The 18,217-nt window shown below is 42.5% G+C and overlaps 1 protein-coding gene across 1 annotated transcript; it reads left to right on the forward strand.

Annotated features, from left to right (window-relative positions):
- Positions 1 to 446: 446 nt before the first annotated feature.
- mfn1b (mitofusin 1b) lies at positions 447 to 13,905 on the forward strand. The gene is made up of 18 exons (XM_026159988.1): positions 447 to 622; positions 1,050 to 1,207; positions 1,321 to 1,456; positions 2,187 to 2,349; positions 3,750 to 3,874; positions 3,956 to 4,064; positions 6,009 to 6,116; positions 6,226 to 6,379; positions 6,615 to 6,682; positions 8,107 to 8,228; positions 8,476 to 8,602; positions 9,831 to 9,935; positions 10,315 to 10,417; positions 11,014 to 11,240; positions 11,321 to 11,491; positions 12,192 to 12,388; positions 12,630 to 12,764; positions 12,989 to 13,905. Exons 2-18 carry the CDS (start codon positions 1,060 to 1,062, stop codon positions 13,056 to 13,058), a joined length of 2,268 nt encoding a protein of 755 aa, XP_026015773.1. The 5' UTR covers positions 447 to 622; positions 1,050 to 1,059; the 3' UTR covers positions 13,059 to 13,905.
- The last annotated feature ends 4,312 nt before the right edge of the window (positions 13,906 to 18,217 follow it).

Raw genomic sequence — 18,217 nt, forward strand, 5'->3', positions numbered from 1 at the left:
TTTACAGCACTGTCGGCCGCTGTTTAACTTCAGAGGTAATGTTCATATGTTGATTAATGGTTTTCTTTTGTTTCTGATGTACTGCAGAATATTTTTATAAAATCCCAGGCCAGGAAAATCACCTTCGTGTTTTTCTGTGTTTTATCTTCAGCTACTTTGACACAAAGGCATCTGCTGTGATGCTCACACCTTTGATAAAGTCTGGAAAGTGTCAGCTTCCTTTTTATAGATAGAAAAATATGTAAATGTACTGATCTGAATTATAATATTTCTGACTGTCTGAGGCAAAATTTCCCAGATTTAAATCGAATCGAATTGAATCGAATCGTGGATCGAATCGATTCGGGGCCTTGTGAATCGGAATCAAATCGATTCTAGAAATCAGTGAGATACCCAGCCCTACTTTCTAGTGTTTCTGTCAAAGCTGCATTTTATTTTGAAAAGTTGTTTCGGAAGCATACTTCTTCCTCTAACTAACTTGGCGCTGTGACATTACAGTGAACACACGGGCCAGTCTGACAGCAATCAATCTTCCAGTAAGCAAAGGAGATCTCTGCATTGTCCACCCGGATCTATATTATTTGTGTTATGAGAAGAGGACGCGGGCTCTCTTTGGACAGCGGTGAGGAAAAAAAGTAGCGCCGGGGCTAATGCTAGCTTACGGCTGCCTGTAACATGACCTAGCTTAATCGGTTAGCCTCCAGGACAGCACTCACCGTGAGAGATTTTCAAGTGTTACAGCTGCTAATAACTAACCGGGAAAAGCCGGACATATGTGTGTACAGCTACCTATCTGAACACCGTGTGTAGCAATGTGTAGGAAGATGCACGGCGTCATTGCTAACTCTTGTTCGATAACTTCGCTAAAAACACTTTTAATAAACAATCCATCTTCCATCCACTGCAGTTTGATACTTTGATACTTAAGTTATGTAACTGTAATATTAAGATCAACAGAAGTGTTTCGGCTCGATCCAAACTGTGTTTGCGGTGTTGTTCGTGCCCGCTGATACGAGTGTGTTTGTCCTTGCTGACGCCTCCGGTTTCAGATTGACCAGCATGGCTGCGGCGCCTCCACTCAGACGGACAGACTCGGCCCGGGGCGAGTTTTCCCCTCTCAAGCACTTTGTTGTGGCCAAGAAGACGATAAGCGATGTGTTCGAGCAGCTACTCCACTACGTGAAGGAGACTTCAGAGTTTGTGGAAGGTGAGAGAAGTTTGCCTGGGAGCTTCTAACACCGACTTCTTGTCAATCAGGAGTGTTGGTGCAGGAGGCGCACAGCACTTGCTTTTCTTCATGCTGTGTTTTTGTGCTGACAGACATCAGCGGGAATAAAGTTTTGGAGAACATCGCAACTCAGGATCAGAAGGAGCAGATTAAGGCATATAGAGACAAACTGGCTGTCATCAAGGAGGTGCTGGCACGCAGGCACATGAAAGTGGCCTTTTTTGGCAGGTTAGTCTACCTGTTGACCAGATTTATTTTTATTTAATGACATTTTATTAATAAAAAGTTTTTGTTATCGGTTTACTTCAGTGATGTGTTTGTGAGATTTAAGAAGATCAGAACAGGTATTACAATATAAACGGTGCATTTGTGAAGAAAGTGGACTCACACTCATCTTAAGTCTTGCTAAAGAAGTCTTTTTATTTTTATTTCAGTGTAATCAGGTGTTTTCACATCTAGTTTTACTTTTTATGTTTACTTTCGTTGAACTATAATAACCATGATGCTTTACACATGCTCTACCAAAAGCGGTGCTATTCTTAAATGGTATTTTCCAGAGTGGGTTTTTTTTTTGTGACGCTCTCGGTCGTGGGAATGTAAAGCACTCTTTTCCCTGTTGTGTGGATAGGTGTGTCTTTACTTTCATTTTCTTTAACTATGAGTCAGTGCCTCGAGTAGTTACCTGACCGTGAAACTAATGTGTTACAGCAAAACAAGCATGTCCTATATTCAAGTAATTCAGTCAGATGGCAATAAATTGCACCATACAGCAGCTGGACTAGCTGAAAATAACAGGAACTTTGTACATAACACTTTCATTTCTTTATGAGTTTTTAAAATTATGAGCACACTGAGCAACAACAGGTCTCACTTGCAAATGAGACCTCGAGTGTCAGTGGGACCGCCTGTGTGAATAAAGGTTAAATAAGTAAGTAAAGAATCTGTTTGTTGATCTCAGGACCAGTAATGGTAAAAGCACAGTGATTAATGCCATGCTGAGGGATCGAGTGCTGCCAAGTGGTATTGGCCACACCACCAACTGCTTCTTGAGTGTGGAGGGCACCGATGACGATAAGGCCTACCTCAAGACAGACGGCTCAGATGAAAAGAAGAGTGTCAAGGTAAGTTTAATTCAGAGGCAGCAGAATGTTTTTGGAAGTTTGCGAGCTCTGTCTAGTAATTATGTGCAGCTGATCCCCTCCAGAGAAACCGAGGACAAAGTTTACGTGAACACACGCACCAGAATGCCACCGTGGTCGTTAATCAGAGCATCTGCTCACACTGCTTGCCGCTCTTTCTATCATACTATACATTCTTATTCTTGTTGTTTGTGGTTTGCTATTAAAACACCAGTAATAATGGGACTGAAGTTTTTCACAGTTGCAGATAAATGTAGCACTTGAGTAGCTAAATGGACTGGTTCTTATATGGCGCTTTCACACCAGCACTTATTTCTGTGTAAGTGCTTTCTGTCTAACTTCACACACATTCATACTCCGATGTGTCTGCAAGCATGCAGAATGGAGCAGCCAGGGATTGAACCACAAACCTTTCAGGTAGTCGATGGCTTCAACATTATGCACTCCACACTGTATATAAATGCCACTTGTTCTGCACATATTCAACTCTGTATATTTTATATATTTTATTATTATTATTATTATTATTATTTTTTTTTTTTTTACTATTTAATTTGTAAAAATGTGTATACACACACACACACACACACACACACACACACGTAGGAAAATATTTAGTATACACATCCAGAAATGCATACACTATTATATATTGTACATATATTTATTAGTTTCAGGTTGGCCATTCTTGTGTTTTGCTCGTTTGTGTTGTTGTGTTTGCACATCTCTGTTGCTTGTGGGGCTTGCACACAAGAATTTCACTCGCATGTGCTGTGCCAGTGTGCCTGCACATGTGATGTGACAATAAAAGTGATTTGATTTGATTTGCTTTGATTTGGCTTGCTCTACCTCGTGAGCTACAGCCACGTAAATAGTCAGTTGAATGCAAATTGAACTGGGCAAAGGCTGAACTTGTAGCCATGTAAGAACATGTGACATGAAGGCAGGCTGTTTACTGCAGTGTCAGGTGTCTGAAATTTAAAGGAGACCCTACAGTCTTGTTTACTGTGTGGAGCTGAGCGGCTTCGTCTCACCTTCCTAATAATCAGTCCGGTGTTTTTACGTGTTATAACTCAAGTGATTAAAGCTAGGTGGGTTTCCAAGTGGTAAATTTACTCATATTTATAAATAATGTGCTTCTACTCGAATCAAGCACTCAAAGCACTTTTCACTACAAGACACTTTTCTTCCAGTCATACAGACCTAAGGTGCTTTGTTAACACTCTCTCACACTCTGATGGATTCTTGGGACAATTCAGCACCCTTCGGTGGTTTTTAACACATTTTGGTGGCTGCAAAATGTGCTATAATTTTCATTTGCATTACTATAAACTTTTTGTGTAAATATTCCTAACATCAGTGGATTTCCTCCCTGTCTGCAGACCGTGAACCAGCTGGCTCACGCGCTTCTCATGGATGAAAGCCTGGATGCCGGCTGCCTGGTACGTGTCTTCTGGCCAAAGACCAAATGTGCTCTGCTGCGAGATGACCTGGTGCTTGTAGACAGGTAACAGGATCAGATCTTCGCATCTGAAAAGTCCACCTATCTCGTACATTTGGTGTATTTGACCTCCCTTCTGACTTCCAGCCCCGGAACAGACGTCACGTTAGAGCTGGACAGCTGGATAGACAAGTTTTGCCTGGATGCTGATGTTTTTGTGCTGGTGGCAAACTCGGAGTCTACACTCATGAACACGGTAAAGTGTCTCACACACATCAAACTCATGTTTGGCTGCTGTCCTGGTGTCACTCTGTTTCAATAATTAGTTGCAGCAGCACTTTCATGCGTAGATAGGGAATAACCCGAGCTGGGGAAAAGGCCGGATAACGTTTTAAATCATCGAAACAGCTCCATGGGTGAGCGCCACTCACTTAAGGATTGATCAAAGAAATTCCTTCATTGTTCCCGCTTGTAATTCAGCTCTGAATTTTGTCATCGTATTGCCAGCACCTGTCATCTTATCTGATCTGTCTAGTCAGCTTTTTTCAGATTGCCTATATGCTTGTGTCAGTCATCAAAACCATTATTAAAACCATTATTAGGCTTGTTAGTTACTGATCTTTTATCTGCTCTTTCTTTGTCAGTTACTTGTTTAAACGTATATTAATGCATATATTGATAGCTATTAGATGATAGGGTCGCTGTGTCCGTCGGCCCGTTGTCACCCGTCATTGCTCTATAAGCCTCTAAGTTTTCATTTAAGTTGATGGTGTCCTCCAAAGACCTATCTCCCCTCACCACACTCCCTGCTGGTAACTGATGCCCTCAGGGGTCGGTGTGTTGGTGGTTCTTGGTGTCCGGGGCTGGGCGCTTAGGTATGTACCAGTTCACTCCCGGTGACTACTTGGCGGGGCCTGGTGCCTGTTGGTCGGTCAGGTCTCTTCCGGGGCAAAGGGGGCCCTCATTCTGGCACAGCTGGCTGCCGGCAGAGCCGGCGGGCACGCCACTGCAGCCCCCTCTGGCTTCTGCTCCGTGGCTACTGGGTGACCCCTCATCTGGGGCTCTCCTCAGCTCTTCCCACACTCCAGTGGTCCTCCTTGGACTCTCGCACTCTGGGGCCTCTGGATGTCTGGGGCCTGGATCTCTTCCATGCCTGCTTCATGCCCTGGGGGACGGGGCTATGGCTCTCTACATCCTCTAGCAGACCGTTACATGGGGAAACCTTTTGAATACAAGCGCGCTGATCCACATAGGTGTGCACGCAGGTGTTCACTGTTCATAGACACAAACTACACCTCTATTGGCTGCTATTTCCAAGCACATTGTGCACTGTCTGTCCTGCTTGCTGCACAACAACATTCAATATTTAGTATTTACTGCTGTTTACACTTAGCTAGATTAACGTGATGGTGTTGTGTTTAGTATGTTGCTTTTTTTTTTTTTTGCTTGTTTTCTCTTTTTCCTCTCAACAGGTGATCCGGGAGATTTTTTTTTCTTCTTTCTCTTTTTAAGTGCCCTTTCTCACTGTCCCGCTTCCCTTCTGTTTTTCTTTCCCTTCATCTTTCTTTCTCCCTTTCCTATCCCTCAGTCATGTCTGTCCCGTCTGTAACAACTGAAAATAAAATAAATAATAACAACAAAGGTCGATCAAATGGACCAATACGGCAAGGCCGTGATGATCCATTGGGCAAAGTAAATCCATTGGGTATCCTTGTTGGTCTTCAGACAACAATTCTGACGGCTAAAGAACTCCAAGTTTCCAGTTCTGTGAGAGCCAGAGGGGCCGTGTGGATGTTCTCTATGCTGAGCTGATAAGAGTGCAACCAGCCAGTGTTTGTGTCCGACCACAAACAGGCCCCACTCTTCTTTCTGTCTGCACATTCATGCAGCGTGAAGCTAAACACAGCCAGTCACAGAGATCTTTAGCGCAGCTGCAGTTCTTAAAGGCAAAGCAGACTTGCATTCCACTCTGGGCTTTTCTGTAGATATAAATCGAGGATTTATGTAAATAACTTTGATGGCTGAGTAGCAAACATAAAGCTACCATTTCTGCATAAGTGTGCAAACCGTGAGGATTTTTACCCCTGCAGTCTGCACCCTGTCAAATCAAGCAGGAGCTTTGTTTTGGAAAGAAAGAAATGACTTCCTGTCTTTACTGTTCTGCACTACTCAGACTGTCCTTTAACTTCTTTGCTTCTAGGAAAAGCACTTTTTCCACAAAGTGAATGAGCGTCTTTCAAAGCCGAACATCTTCATCCTCAACAATCGCTGGGACGCCTCAGCAAATGAACCAGAATACATGGAGGACGTGAGTATGGGATTGCTGTGTCATCAGCCTCCAATGAAAGAGATTGTTACTTTGAGAATAAATAATGTAAAAAACCTCATACGTGAAGGTGGCGTGTCTTCTTTTTCAGGTGAGGAAGCAGCACACAGACCGTTGTGTGAACTTCTTGGTGGATGAGCTCAAAGTTTTGGACAGTGATAAGGCACCCAACCACATTTTCTTTGTCTCTGCAAAGGAGGTGCTCAATTCTCGTATGCAGCGTGCACAAGGCATGCCTGAAACAGGTGAGGATACAGGGAAGGTCGGACTAACAAAGTGTACTACCCAGATTTCATACACGTGTGTTCACCAGTGTTACGCAGAAGCCTTGATATCAATATAAAGCAGAACTATGAATGAATATTAAATTAGAGGTTTAGATGTTTACATCCGATGTGAGTCAAAGTATTGTACGCGTGCATTTTTGCAGTCATGTTCAGAACTTTATGATCTTTCTAATGTGATTAAATTGTCCAACAGGTGGCGCTCTTGCTGAGGGCTTCCAGGAGAGACTGAAGGAGTTTCAGTGCTTTGAAAGGAGGTTTGAGGTGTGTTTGTGTGCGTTTAGGAAAACGAATACATTGAAGCGTATATTCCAATGTTTACTAACAAACTGAGTGTTGGATGGATGTTTCAGTCGTTACAAATATAGGATTCAAAGAAACGTTAGGTTGCATGGATGCCTGCTGAGAGCTGCAGTTAGCGCATCGTCAGAAATTACCGCTGAAGAAAGAAGGGAACTCACCGCTAAGCTAACTGAGATTGTTTCCTCATTCATTGTGAGCAGGAGAAGAAAAGAGTGGCTGCTCTACAAGAAGCAGAACTTAGCTTGTTGCATAAGTCTGCTAACATTTGTGGAATAAATAAGAAATCTTCAGATGTTCCTTTGCCAGCTCAAAGTAGTAGTAGTCTGTGTGTTTCGATGTTTAAAAAAAAAAACCAAGAGTCGGCGTGAGTCTTCCCTCGAGCAGTAACAGCTGACAGAAGCAGCCAGCTGCTCAGACTTTGACTCCCGCAGAGCCGTCCACTCGCTGCGCCTTTTTTACATCAACCTGCGTCTTCATTGCTGAAATCTAGATTCACTTAGGTGAGGGCAGCCGTTTGTTTTATTCCACATTTTTTTCATTGAGTTTTCTATTGCTGCTTTTTTTATTTATTTTTGTTTAATTTTGCATCTTATTGTGGTATTTTGTTTTTTGTTGTATTTTACTGTATAGATCCTGGGAATAAAAGCACATAGAATAAGAGACATTTGGCTTCACTGGCAGCTTGGTCTGGCTGTTGGGGTTGTTAGTGATGGATGCTGGAACATCAGATTACATCCAACATAGGAAAATGTTAAAGTAGGCAGTTAGCAAGTTAGCATACACTTCTCCTCCTCCTTTACACCTGAAATAGCCCAATAAAGGAGGAATTGTTTGGAAGAGAGCATATCAGACAAATCATCATACAGCTGGGAAAGGGGAAACAAAAAGTGCTCTGTGAGAAAAACAAAGAAAGCACAGTTCTGATGACGTAGATTTACTATATCGTTAGAGAGCTGCTTCTGTCAGGGTCAGGAATCTGTTTCCAGTAAGTCATCGCGATACTCTTTACTTAACTTAAAATGAAGAACAGCTACTTTAAATCCCAACATGACATAAATTCCTACTTATCTATGTTGCACTTCCTCCTTCATTCTGTTGCGTTTGTGTTTAAATTCACTTAATATGTTGATTTTTATTTCTTAATTTTGTTGTGAGATCACCAACACACTACTGTGACCAAATGTGGGCTGCGTGACACAAGATACGCACTCTGCTGCTGTCGTTTCCACACCTGTGTTTCCATTTCTTTTCTTCTTCTTTTAAGTCAAACGTAGCAGGTGTTTATCTTGTCCTACATTCGTCCCTGGTGGCGTGCAAGTTCCCGCACGGCGTCCAGCAGCAGCCACAGTAAATGTCACAGTAACTTGTGTGTTATGGCCTCGCAGGAGTGTATCTCGCAGTCAGCAGTGAAAACAAAGTTTGAGCAGCACACTATCAGGGCCAAGCAGATCACAGAACAAGTCAAGAGCATAATGGATGCCATCCACATCGAGGCCGCGGAGAAGAGGTGAGCGCCCACTACGTTTTCTTTACTTATAATGTCTGATCTTCCTCCAGCTGAAGGGTTTCTAGAGATAAAACATCAGCATGCTGAAAAATTATGTGATCATTTGAGTTGTCAACATGTGTTTTTTTTGTTTTTTGTTTTGCTTCTTTCTGCTGTGCAGGTCTAATCAACGTTTTACTGTCAAGTTATTTACCTGCTAGTTTGCATGTGTGACAGCATTTCCTGTTTGGGGGGTGGGGGTCTTCAGAGTGGCGGCACTGGAGGACAGAGAGTATCAGATGGATCGGCTGGAGTTTGTCAAGAATCAACTCAACCTGCTAGTCGATGAAATTAAAAAGAAGATCAAGGCGATCAGTGAGGACGTGGAGTCCAAGGTAACACTGACAAAAGGAGAAATTGATTTTTTTCTACCCTGAAGGATCTCCAACCTCAGATATTTACTTTGTGATTACACCAACACATGCAGTGCTAATTATCTGCTGATCACTTAGGTGTTTCATCTCATCATAGTTTTTAAGGAGCCAGATATTACTATATATCAGCTAAGAGGTTTTTTTTCTGCTTATAAAACAGATTTCTCGTTTATTTATGAACTTGGTCACGCTGTCTGCTTTTATTAGCAAACACGTTGCCAACAGCAGATGGCAGGGTGCCCTCTGGTGGCCAAATTATGCATAATCAACACCTGATTGAAGGGTGTTTCACCTGTCTCTTCTTTAGATCAGCTGATAAATTTATCAGATGTTATAAATGCCAGTAGGTCAGCAAATAGCAAATATTATATCAATCAATCAATCAATCAATCAATCAATCAATCAATCAATTTGTAAGCAACATTTAAAAACCACACATGTTGACCAAAGTGCTGTACATAGTAACAAAAGTAACAAGTAGAACAAACACGCACAGAGAATAAAACACTCAGTCATGAGTAAAAGCTAGAGAGTAAAAATGTGTTTTGAGACAGGCTTTAAAAATGTCAAGTGTTGGAGAGATCCTAATCTGAAGAGGCAGACTGATCCAAAGTCTGCTCTGTGTGTAGCCTGCTGCTAGGGACAATCAGAAGCAACTTATCAGCTGACCTGAGAGATCTGTTTGCAGTATTTTTAGTTAAAAGGTCAGAGAGGTATGACAGAGCTAATCCATTTAGAGACTTAAAAACAAGCAATAACATCAATTCTACAATGCACTGGAAGCCAGTGTAAACAAGCCTGGAGAGATATGGTCATGTTTACGAGCGCCTGTCAGGAGTCGGACTGCAGCATCCTGAACTAGCTGAAGAGCAGAGCCTGGCTGGTACCGAAATAAAGACTATTACAGTCGTCAAGCCTGGATGAAATAAACGCATGGATCACTTTCTCAGAGTCAGCAGGTGACAAGCTGATTAACAGAGCTTTTGTCTGTTTCCTTTCTCCTTTAAATGAAAGTAACTTAATTACCTCTATATGCAAAAATAAAACTGTAATTGTTTTTTTTTTTCTTCTTTATTTCGCTGATATTGAAATTGGAAAAACTTCTTGATGCCTGGACAGAAACCAGAGGAAGCTCCATTGTGTGTCACTGACTAGATCAACTTGAGCTCCCATGTTGCGTTTTATCCAGGTTTCCACCGCCATGGGGGAGGAGATCTGTCGCCTTCATTTAATTGTTGATGAGTTCCACTGTGACTTCCACCCCTCACCTCAGGTCCTCAAAATGTACAAGTCTGTAAGTAAAGGCAGCATAAAAACACCTCAGACGAAATAAAAGCCAATAAAATGATGTTCTGCTTAGCCGGCTGTAAGGGTCAACAATCGATGCTCATTAAAGTTGTCTGCTACACATTGAGTCACCAAGCAGATAAACTGCCTGTACATACTACTTGCTGAAGTTTCTCTCTGCTACACTGTGTACTACACACATTTAGTTTAACTTTATCTGACAGGCCTCTGAAAGCAGTTAGCATCTGCTAGCTTTAGCACTACAGTGTTCCAGTTTCAGTTTTAGTGGAATAACAGATGCAAAGTCTGCATAAACACTGTGACAGTGCCATGCGTGCAAAGATCCTTTTTTCCATCTGACCTCTGACCCCTGTTGCTGTTGGCAGGAGCTGCTGGGTCACGTGGAGGAGGGGATGGGCAAGAATTTGGCTTTCCGCTGCTCCAATGCTGTCAACGCCTCTGTTCAGTCCACCCAGGAATACATGATAGGTAATTCACGTAACACGGATGTTAATGAATAAGAGCTCCTTTGCAATGTTGCAATATAAAAGCTGAAGTCGTTAACGCAATTTCTGAAAATGGTTTCATCTCTTAAGAAATGGATATTTTTTATTAGAAAATGGCTTCAGGGCAGCATTTTTTCGCTCCGTCACTCATTCGCAGCATTGCTAAACTTGGTCAGAACCTTTTTGCCTTCAGGCTGATGTCTGCTACACCCTGATCACTGCTATATTTACCCTCCTCGCTGAATGCCGTCATTCCATGCCCCATTATGCGACAAATGCGTCACTGTCATGCACGCATGCAAGCTGTGCTCGGTGACAGTGATGTTGTAAAGGTGTTAATGTGCCCTCTGATAAAAAGACTTCCGGAGCTGTTCTATAAATCGGTTTCTCTTTTTCCTTGTAAGGAAAAGTGCAACACAAACGTGTCATATTTGGTTCTTAACTTTGAGCCCAGCAGGTCCCTAAAATTATACCAGCTCCAAATGTGTCCAAATGTGAATGTCCTCATTTTGAAGGGCTGCCCACTTAGTGTCCAAATATGCCTTCTCTTCATTTTATGCTGGGATTCTCCCTTTCCAGAGAGCATGCTCCCTCTGCTTCCCTCTTCAACCCAGAGCCAGGTGTCCATGCTGATGAACAGCAGGAAGTTTGACATGAGTTACGACCTAAACTGCGCCACACTTTGCAGCGACTTCCAGGAAGACATTGAGTTTAAGTTTTCGCTGGGCTGGAAAGCGTTAGTCCACCGCTTTCTGGGATCTGCCAATGCAGAGAGAGCTCTTAGACTGGTGGACCAGAACTTTCAGGTGCGCACCAATCAAGAATTATTATTGTAATGAGACTTTTTCACATCCTATTCTGAAAAACTCTGCTTGTCATTCCTTAGACACCTCTCCCAGCACTGCCTCAGACCCAAACACCCTCCTCCTCTGCGCCCCCCACGACCGTGGCAGTGCCCAACCAGCAGACAGCCCTCATGACCCAGGAGGACCTGATAGTAGCCATCGCTTCCCTCAATTCCCGCACTTCAATGGGCGTACTGGTCGTTGGAGGAGTGGTATGTTGTGTCTGAGGTCGTTTTTAATTCCAACATATGAAATATGGTGTGTGAGTAAGGAAGACAGTAAGTCCATTTTTTTTTTTATCTAGCACATTTCAAACAAAAGTGATTTACAATAAAAAGATGAAAGAAATAGAAGAAGCTGCTCTTAACCACAGCACTGGTTTCACTGTCAAAGATGTTTGAACCTGTTTTAATAAAAGGAGCCCGAGAACCCAGGTCTCATTTTAACCTCTCAGTTAATAGTGGACAGTCGAACAATATGAACTCTGGACATATTTAACTGTAAGAAACTGTCTTGACATTGAGTTTTTATTTGTTGCACTCCCTGAGCTTTGTTATGGACCAGGGCGTTCCAGTATTCAGAAATCAAAAGTAATGTAAAGTTCAGCTAAATGTCCAAAACTGTGTGTCCAACGAAATTCAGGCCTTATGTTTGCCACCACTGAACTAACATGTACCATGTACTCCCAACTTTGTGATGTGCATTTTAGCCTGTTTAACATTTTCCTGTTAAAAATGGTTGATATTTGTTCCATTGTAGCTCAAAAGGATTGTTTAGACGACCGTCTTTGTAAACCTATAGAGAGAAGAGTAGTATTTGCAAATACATGGTGCTGAACTCGACATGTTTAATCTAAGCTTCCACCACTGAAACAGCAAAATAAGCATGCTTCACCTGCCTACTCTCTCTCAGGTGTGGAGAACCGTTGGCTGGAGGCTGATCGCCCTGTCAGCCTCTCTCTATGGCCTGCTGTACCTATACGAGAGACTCACTTGGACCACGAAGGCAAAGGAGCGTGCTCTGAAGCGGCAGTTTGTGGACTATGCATCCGATAAAATGCAGCTCATGGTCAGCCTCACGAGTGCAAACTGTAGCAAACAAGTCCAACAGTAAGTGTGCTGCCTTTCATATCATCTGTCTATCCAGTGAGCTGACGGTGTGCACTGTGAACCATCTAAAAATCATTTCTGCCACTTGCTCTTCTGTGTGCATGAACAGGTTATAGCCTCATGGTTTTTGCTTCCCTCCTCCTGCCTCCTTTCCTAATTTAAACCTACACAGCTCAGCCCCGCCCTCTGTAACAGAGCTAAATAAATAAGCAGTGCCACACTGTGCCCTCTGTGTTACCAGGGAGATGGCAACCACCTTTGCTAGGCTCTGTCAGCAGGTGGACCAGACGCAGAAAGAGCTGGAGGCAGAAATCCGTCAACTGACAGCGAAGATCGATCAGCTGGAGAGCATCCAGAGCCGCTCCAAGAGCCTGCGGTCAGTCCAGCTCCCTCTCTTATCGGGAATAACGGGAAAAGTAAAGTGTCTGTCTGGGAATTTATCAGGAACCAGTGTGGGGAACGTTAACGTCTCAGATCAAATGAATGATAACAGTAATTGGAAACGTGTAGTTGAGTTCTACATGACAGATATCACAAAATGTTATCTCAACCCAAGAAGGTAATAAGTCAAGTATTTCTCTTTATACACGATGTGTGCAGACATAAAGCCACTGACCTGGAGAAACAGCTGGAGGAGTTCACCAAGCAGTATTTGCAGCCTGAGCAGTGAAGATCCTGTTCTTCATCGCTCCACAGTTCAGCTCTCACGGAGTCAGTCATTCCTCAGTTCGGTGCCACGTCACTGCAAGATCGCGCAAACTACAGCCGAGGTTTATGCGCCGATGTTTTGATAATCAGCTTCTCAATTATTCATTTATAATTGTGTTGGTACCCCGGGAACAGTTTTCAATCTGAATAGCCACTTGTAATTTTTTCCCTTCTTTTTGTGATTTTGTAGATTTGACTGTTAATCTAAAAAATAAAAAAAAAAGACGATTCTTCATGATTAGCAGAGAGACGTGCAAAGGCCCAGACACAACAGGGTCTGCTGTATGTCAGGCTCTTCTAAAAGCAGTGAACACACCTGAATCCTGTGGTGCAGATATGCTCCACGGGTCACGGTTATCCTGGTCGGCGTGCACACCACCGGTCGGGTGCTGTATTTGGACACTAATGTGCTTCTGACTGTGAATATTTCAGTAACCTCTATGGAGCAAATCAGTACGACTGTACGTGCATCTGTTTGGTCACATCTACATTGTGTGAAAAACAAATTAATTTAATAATGAAAGAAAACATTTTCACAGTTACAGGAAGCTCAGTAAATTCACTCAATCGTTTGAGTACGATTGAAAAGCTGAAGCCTTGTCGGCTATTTTCTAATACTTCAAACTGTATAGAACAAAAGCTTTCAAAATATTCATATATATATATTTTATAATACCCTATTTTATTTATACCCATTACCCGATGATGACTACACCAGTGTGCACTTTGTAAACTTTTTTTCCTCAAATGTGTCCTGAAGTATGTGTAGATTTTCCAAATTGCATTAAAACTGCAACGATCTAAAACGAGATTTTGTGTGTTTCTTTTTGGACACTTACAGAAAAAAGGTCAAATGTGTTCAATATTGCAATAAATTAGAGTCACTCTGCTGCTAGTTTACGATTGAATGGCTTGAAGTCGACAATAACATGCCGTCTGCTGCTGATAATGACTACTGACTGTAAAATGAACAGCAAAAATCAAAAGCCCAACCTGTGGCTGTCTACATGCACAGAAATCTCCAGCCAGACCTACATCAATTTGAAAGAGGAATTCCTCCACTGATAGTGATGTAGTTGCTGCACCCGAGGTTTATGTAGGAGCATAACCAGAAAACAGCCAGTTTAGTGGAGTCCGCTGTTGTACTGAGACACTGCAGACATGTTGCACAGAGTGACTCGGATATGCTTTGGCAATTGGCCGCATTTGGGAATTAGCAAATATTTGCAAGCCTTAGCAAATCTGAGAGTGAATGCAGTGCGGTTATTAGGATACACATTGCTTCCAACCAGCAATTTGGTTACCACAACTACTTGTAATCTGTCACTGAATTAGGAGGCTGGTTTGGTGTGACTAGAGCCATAAAAGCAAAACAAAAACCAGCTTGGCATAGGAACTGTGCAGGATTTCGTTTTTCTTTTAAGGACGGAGGTTCTCCGAGTATGTTTGCAGTTCCCTAAGAATACAGACTCATTTTATATTAGTGGTTTATAGCTTGATGACTTGATTCACTTGTTAGCAAGACATTTGCTACGAGTCTCCACAGCAACTCCTGACGAAGGCACCTGCGCGTTGTTTTAACTTCTAAGTAAATAACGATCAAATGACTCGTATGTGCTTTACATAATAGTTAAAAAGAGCATTTTGAGCTCAAACTACCTCACTGACTGACTTTGTGTGTAGATGTGTTTCACAGTTATATGGGCGGGAAAGTTTGCGTGAGTGTGCGCTGTGTATTTGTTTGCAAAGACCATCCATGTTTTCTTGGTTAAAAGCTTTTTATTGGTTACAATAATTCATGGCAACATATCAGTATCACCACGCCACTGTACAAATACAAAAAAAAAAAAAAAGGTCTGGTGTGAAAAAAAGACTATAAAAATTATTCCATAACAAGTGATTATAATTTCACACAATAGCACTGTAAGAGAATTATCATGGCACCAAGTCCCTGGTCTTTACTGGCTTAAAACATAATAAATAAAAATCAAACGAAGGAAGTTTCAGAACAGTAAGTCAAAGTAGATTTGAAGGGCAGTGCATTTTCTTGTGACCATGCGGCGGTGGTCCTGTAATGCTAATGGGGAATACTTTTTTCCTCCGATGAGCGACTTTCAGAAACAACTTTTCCATTTTCTGATGAACTTGCACGGCCTTTGCCAAAAATACTGCGAACGCGTGCAGCAATGACGTTTGCAAGCCTGCTCTGAGGTTCAACATCTGCACTGCATGCGCCAAAGCTGCTGAAAAACAACAGCGTGCAGTCAAGTCTACTTCAATAATGAACACACTGCGGTTTTTGGTACTTTTGGACTCTAAAAGTATCAAATAAGGACATCACGTAGGGCTGCGGGGATGGAAAAGACTTCAGGTAAATACACCAGTTAGATGAAGTCAAGCACCTGTATTTGTTTTTTTTTTTGACTGAAGAATTTCCTGCTCTACTTGCATGAGCGAACGGCACAGGCACATAAAAGGATTACTGTTCCCGGGTTCCAGCTGCTAATAGTGCTGAATTACAGAGCGACACGATGGTTGTCTGCTAAGTCACTGTCAGTAATGCAGACAACACCCCCCCCCCCCACACACACACACACACACTCCCTTCCTTTTAAGCTGTTAAGGGCTGAGGTGTTTTTTTTTTTCACAGCTAATGTTGGCAAATGAAAGTGAAAAAACTAAAGGAACAGCTCAACATTGTGGGAAAGGTGTCTACTCACTTCCTGGCACGGGGACTCGCACGCTAAGATGGCAGAGATGGATCCTATTTATTCTTTAAAAGCGCCGAAAGGAAGGCAAAATCTCACAACAATATTTAGAGGCTGCATATTTCTGTACAGTCATCGTTTGCCTCTCTAGGAAACCCTGCCTTTCATTATTCTTCATTGTGTGGATCTCAGAATAAAGCGCTATGGCTGAATGCAGCTCAGGTAGTATGAATACGAGTCCATTTAATCTTGAAGTTGTTTCTGTTTTTACAGGAAAAATGTTGAGAAAAGTGTTTTTCCTCATTAAGAGAAGCACTTTTAATTGTGACAAAGGCCGTTATGAAGCTGAACACAAACACGCAGCATCTAGTTACTGTCAGGCATCACAGACAATGCACCTCTACCAGTTTACAGACTCAGCTGCTCAGAGTCACACTAGATTAATAAATAAAGTCTAATTTGTACATTTTGGTCACGTTATGCTAATGACACACGAGTGTCAAGTAATTAACCCACGATCGTGCAGTTTGAAGGCCACACTCTTATCACAAACACCAGGATGGAGGCTTTGGATGTTCCTGGTGATGAATTGGCTGTTTAACCCTGATGCATCACGTCTGATATGTGTGGTTTTGTGAGTTTGAGACTTGCACATCGTTACTGTGAATTTTTCCCAGTGAAAGAAATGTCTCAATACATTTTTAAGCAATAAATTGGAAAAACAAACCCATTCATGTATTATGTTGTCTGGTTTCTGTGACAGTCTGAATATTAGTTTGTATTTACAGTGGCATCCAGTGACATTTTAATTAACTTTAATATTCTGATACGACTGCAAGAAAGCACATTTCCTAAAATTTCATACTGCTTCTTTAAATTCAAGCTGAGGACCCGTGAACACCTTATGTCCACCGACCTGAATAGAAAAATGAGCTCTGTCAGCACTCTGGGAAAACTCATCGTCCTCTCCTCATCATCACCGTCACATGTAAGCAGCCGCCCTGTTTGATCATCAAACACCAGACTGGATTTAAAATCAGACGCTGAGGTGACTTTTGATTTGAAGGAGGAAGAGGAGGAGGCTGCCACTGGAGTACAGTGAGCTAACGTGTAGTTTTCAGTTCACAGCTCAAGGTCTGTGGGTAACTTTGGCACCAGTCTAACACTTGGATCTATACGTTATCCACAAACGTCATCAGATTACACCCCACACACACCTCACAAAGATATTCTCAGGTTCAAAAACTAGAACTGCTTTTTAACATTTGCTGAAAAAGGACTTTCATGATGCAAAGCTGTGATGAAGCAGCGGGTCAGTAGACTGACACGGGGGCAAACGGGCATCTCACACATACTACAAACTGATCTGCAGTAGTAATATTAGAAAGCAGAGTTGTATAAAAGGTGCTGCTGAGCACTCGTTCTAAGCCGTCTGTGGTGTTGCGGTGGGTTTTCTGCAGGCACGCCTTCGTTTTGTAGTGTTCTACGGGGAAAACGTTCTTATTGATCAGCGCCTAAACAGGAAGCGTGAGAGAAAAACATTACGGTAGCTGAAGCTAGTTTAACCTCCGATTATGAATGATATCGTAAGGCAGAATGGAGACACGATAGCTCCACATCCACAGGTGCACCAACCCTCGTTATCCAGCCGTGCGGCTCAATGTTTACATCTATAAATAGGCACCTGAGACAGCTGATGGATAGGTCCAACTCACACACGTCACATGTGTGAGTGTTTAAAGCCTTTTAAGGAGCTGAGAATAATGGAAGATGCACGATAAGAAAATACTTAAATCAGAATTACCACGTCTATGTGTAAATAAGTCACGTGTGCTCGACGGTTTAACATTTGTACTACAGTTCATGAGTGCTTTTCTAGCTCTCTACTAAGTGTACATTTCACTTGCCATATGTAACAGTTCATAATGTTTCTGTTGAAAACAGTGAAAGTGTTAAACCCTTAAAAATGTGTAGTTTTGTTTTTTCTTCTTGTTACAGGCCTGTGGTGGCACTGCTGTGACTTTGGGAGTGGCTGCCATGGTTCCAGTCACACACCTTGTTAATGACAAACAACCCATCCTTCATTGAAAAGAAACGTCACGGTGAGCTGTGGAAGTCATCCCTCCTTCTGATGGACTCACTAATGTCCTTGGCGGTCCTGACATGAAGCTCCTCCTTTAAAAGGCCGCTCGGGGATAAGGTGTCCACTTGCAGCGCAAGGACACCGGCGTCATTTGAAGGGCGGTGCGTGATCTCAGATTGCGTAGGCCGCACGAAACAGGGATGCAACGACCTCCTTCAATCCTATCATTGCGACCGAAGCGGCCCCCTGAGCATCCACAGTCTACTCAAGCAGGGCCTCGGATAAAATAAAGTTTTCTATCTGAGTCTACAATTCACCAGTTTCTACGTT

Source organism: Astatotilapia calliptera, chromosome 23 (genome assembly GCF_900246225.1).
Source record: "Astatotilapia calliptera chromosome 23, fAstCal1.2, whole genome shotgun sequence".
NCBI classification, from domain to species: Eukaryota; Metazoa; Chordata; class Actinopteri; order Cichliformes; family Cichlidae; genus Astatotilapia; species Astatotilapia calliptera.

Coding starts and splice junctions, on each gene's coding strand:
- mfn1b (XM_026159988.1), top strand. CDS start 1,060: ATGGCTGCGGCGCCTCCACTCAGACGGACAGACTCGGCCCGGGGCGAG. Junction 1,208..1,320: donor GACTTCAGAGTTTGTGGAAG/GTGAGAGAAGTT, acceptor TTGTGCTGACAG/ACATCAGCGGGAATAAAGTT. Junction 10,418..11,013: donor CACCCAGGAATACATGATAG/GTAATTCACGTA, acceptor CTCCCTTTCCAG/AGAGCATGCTCCCTCTGCTT.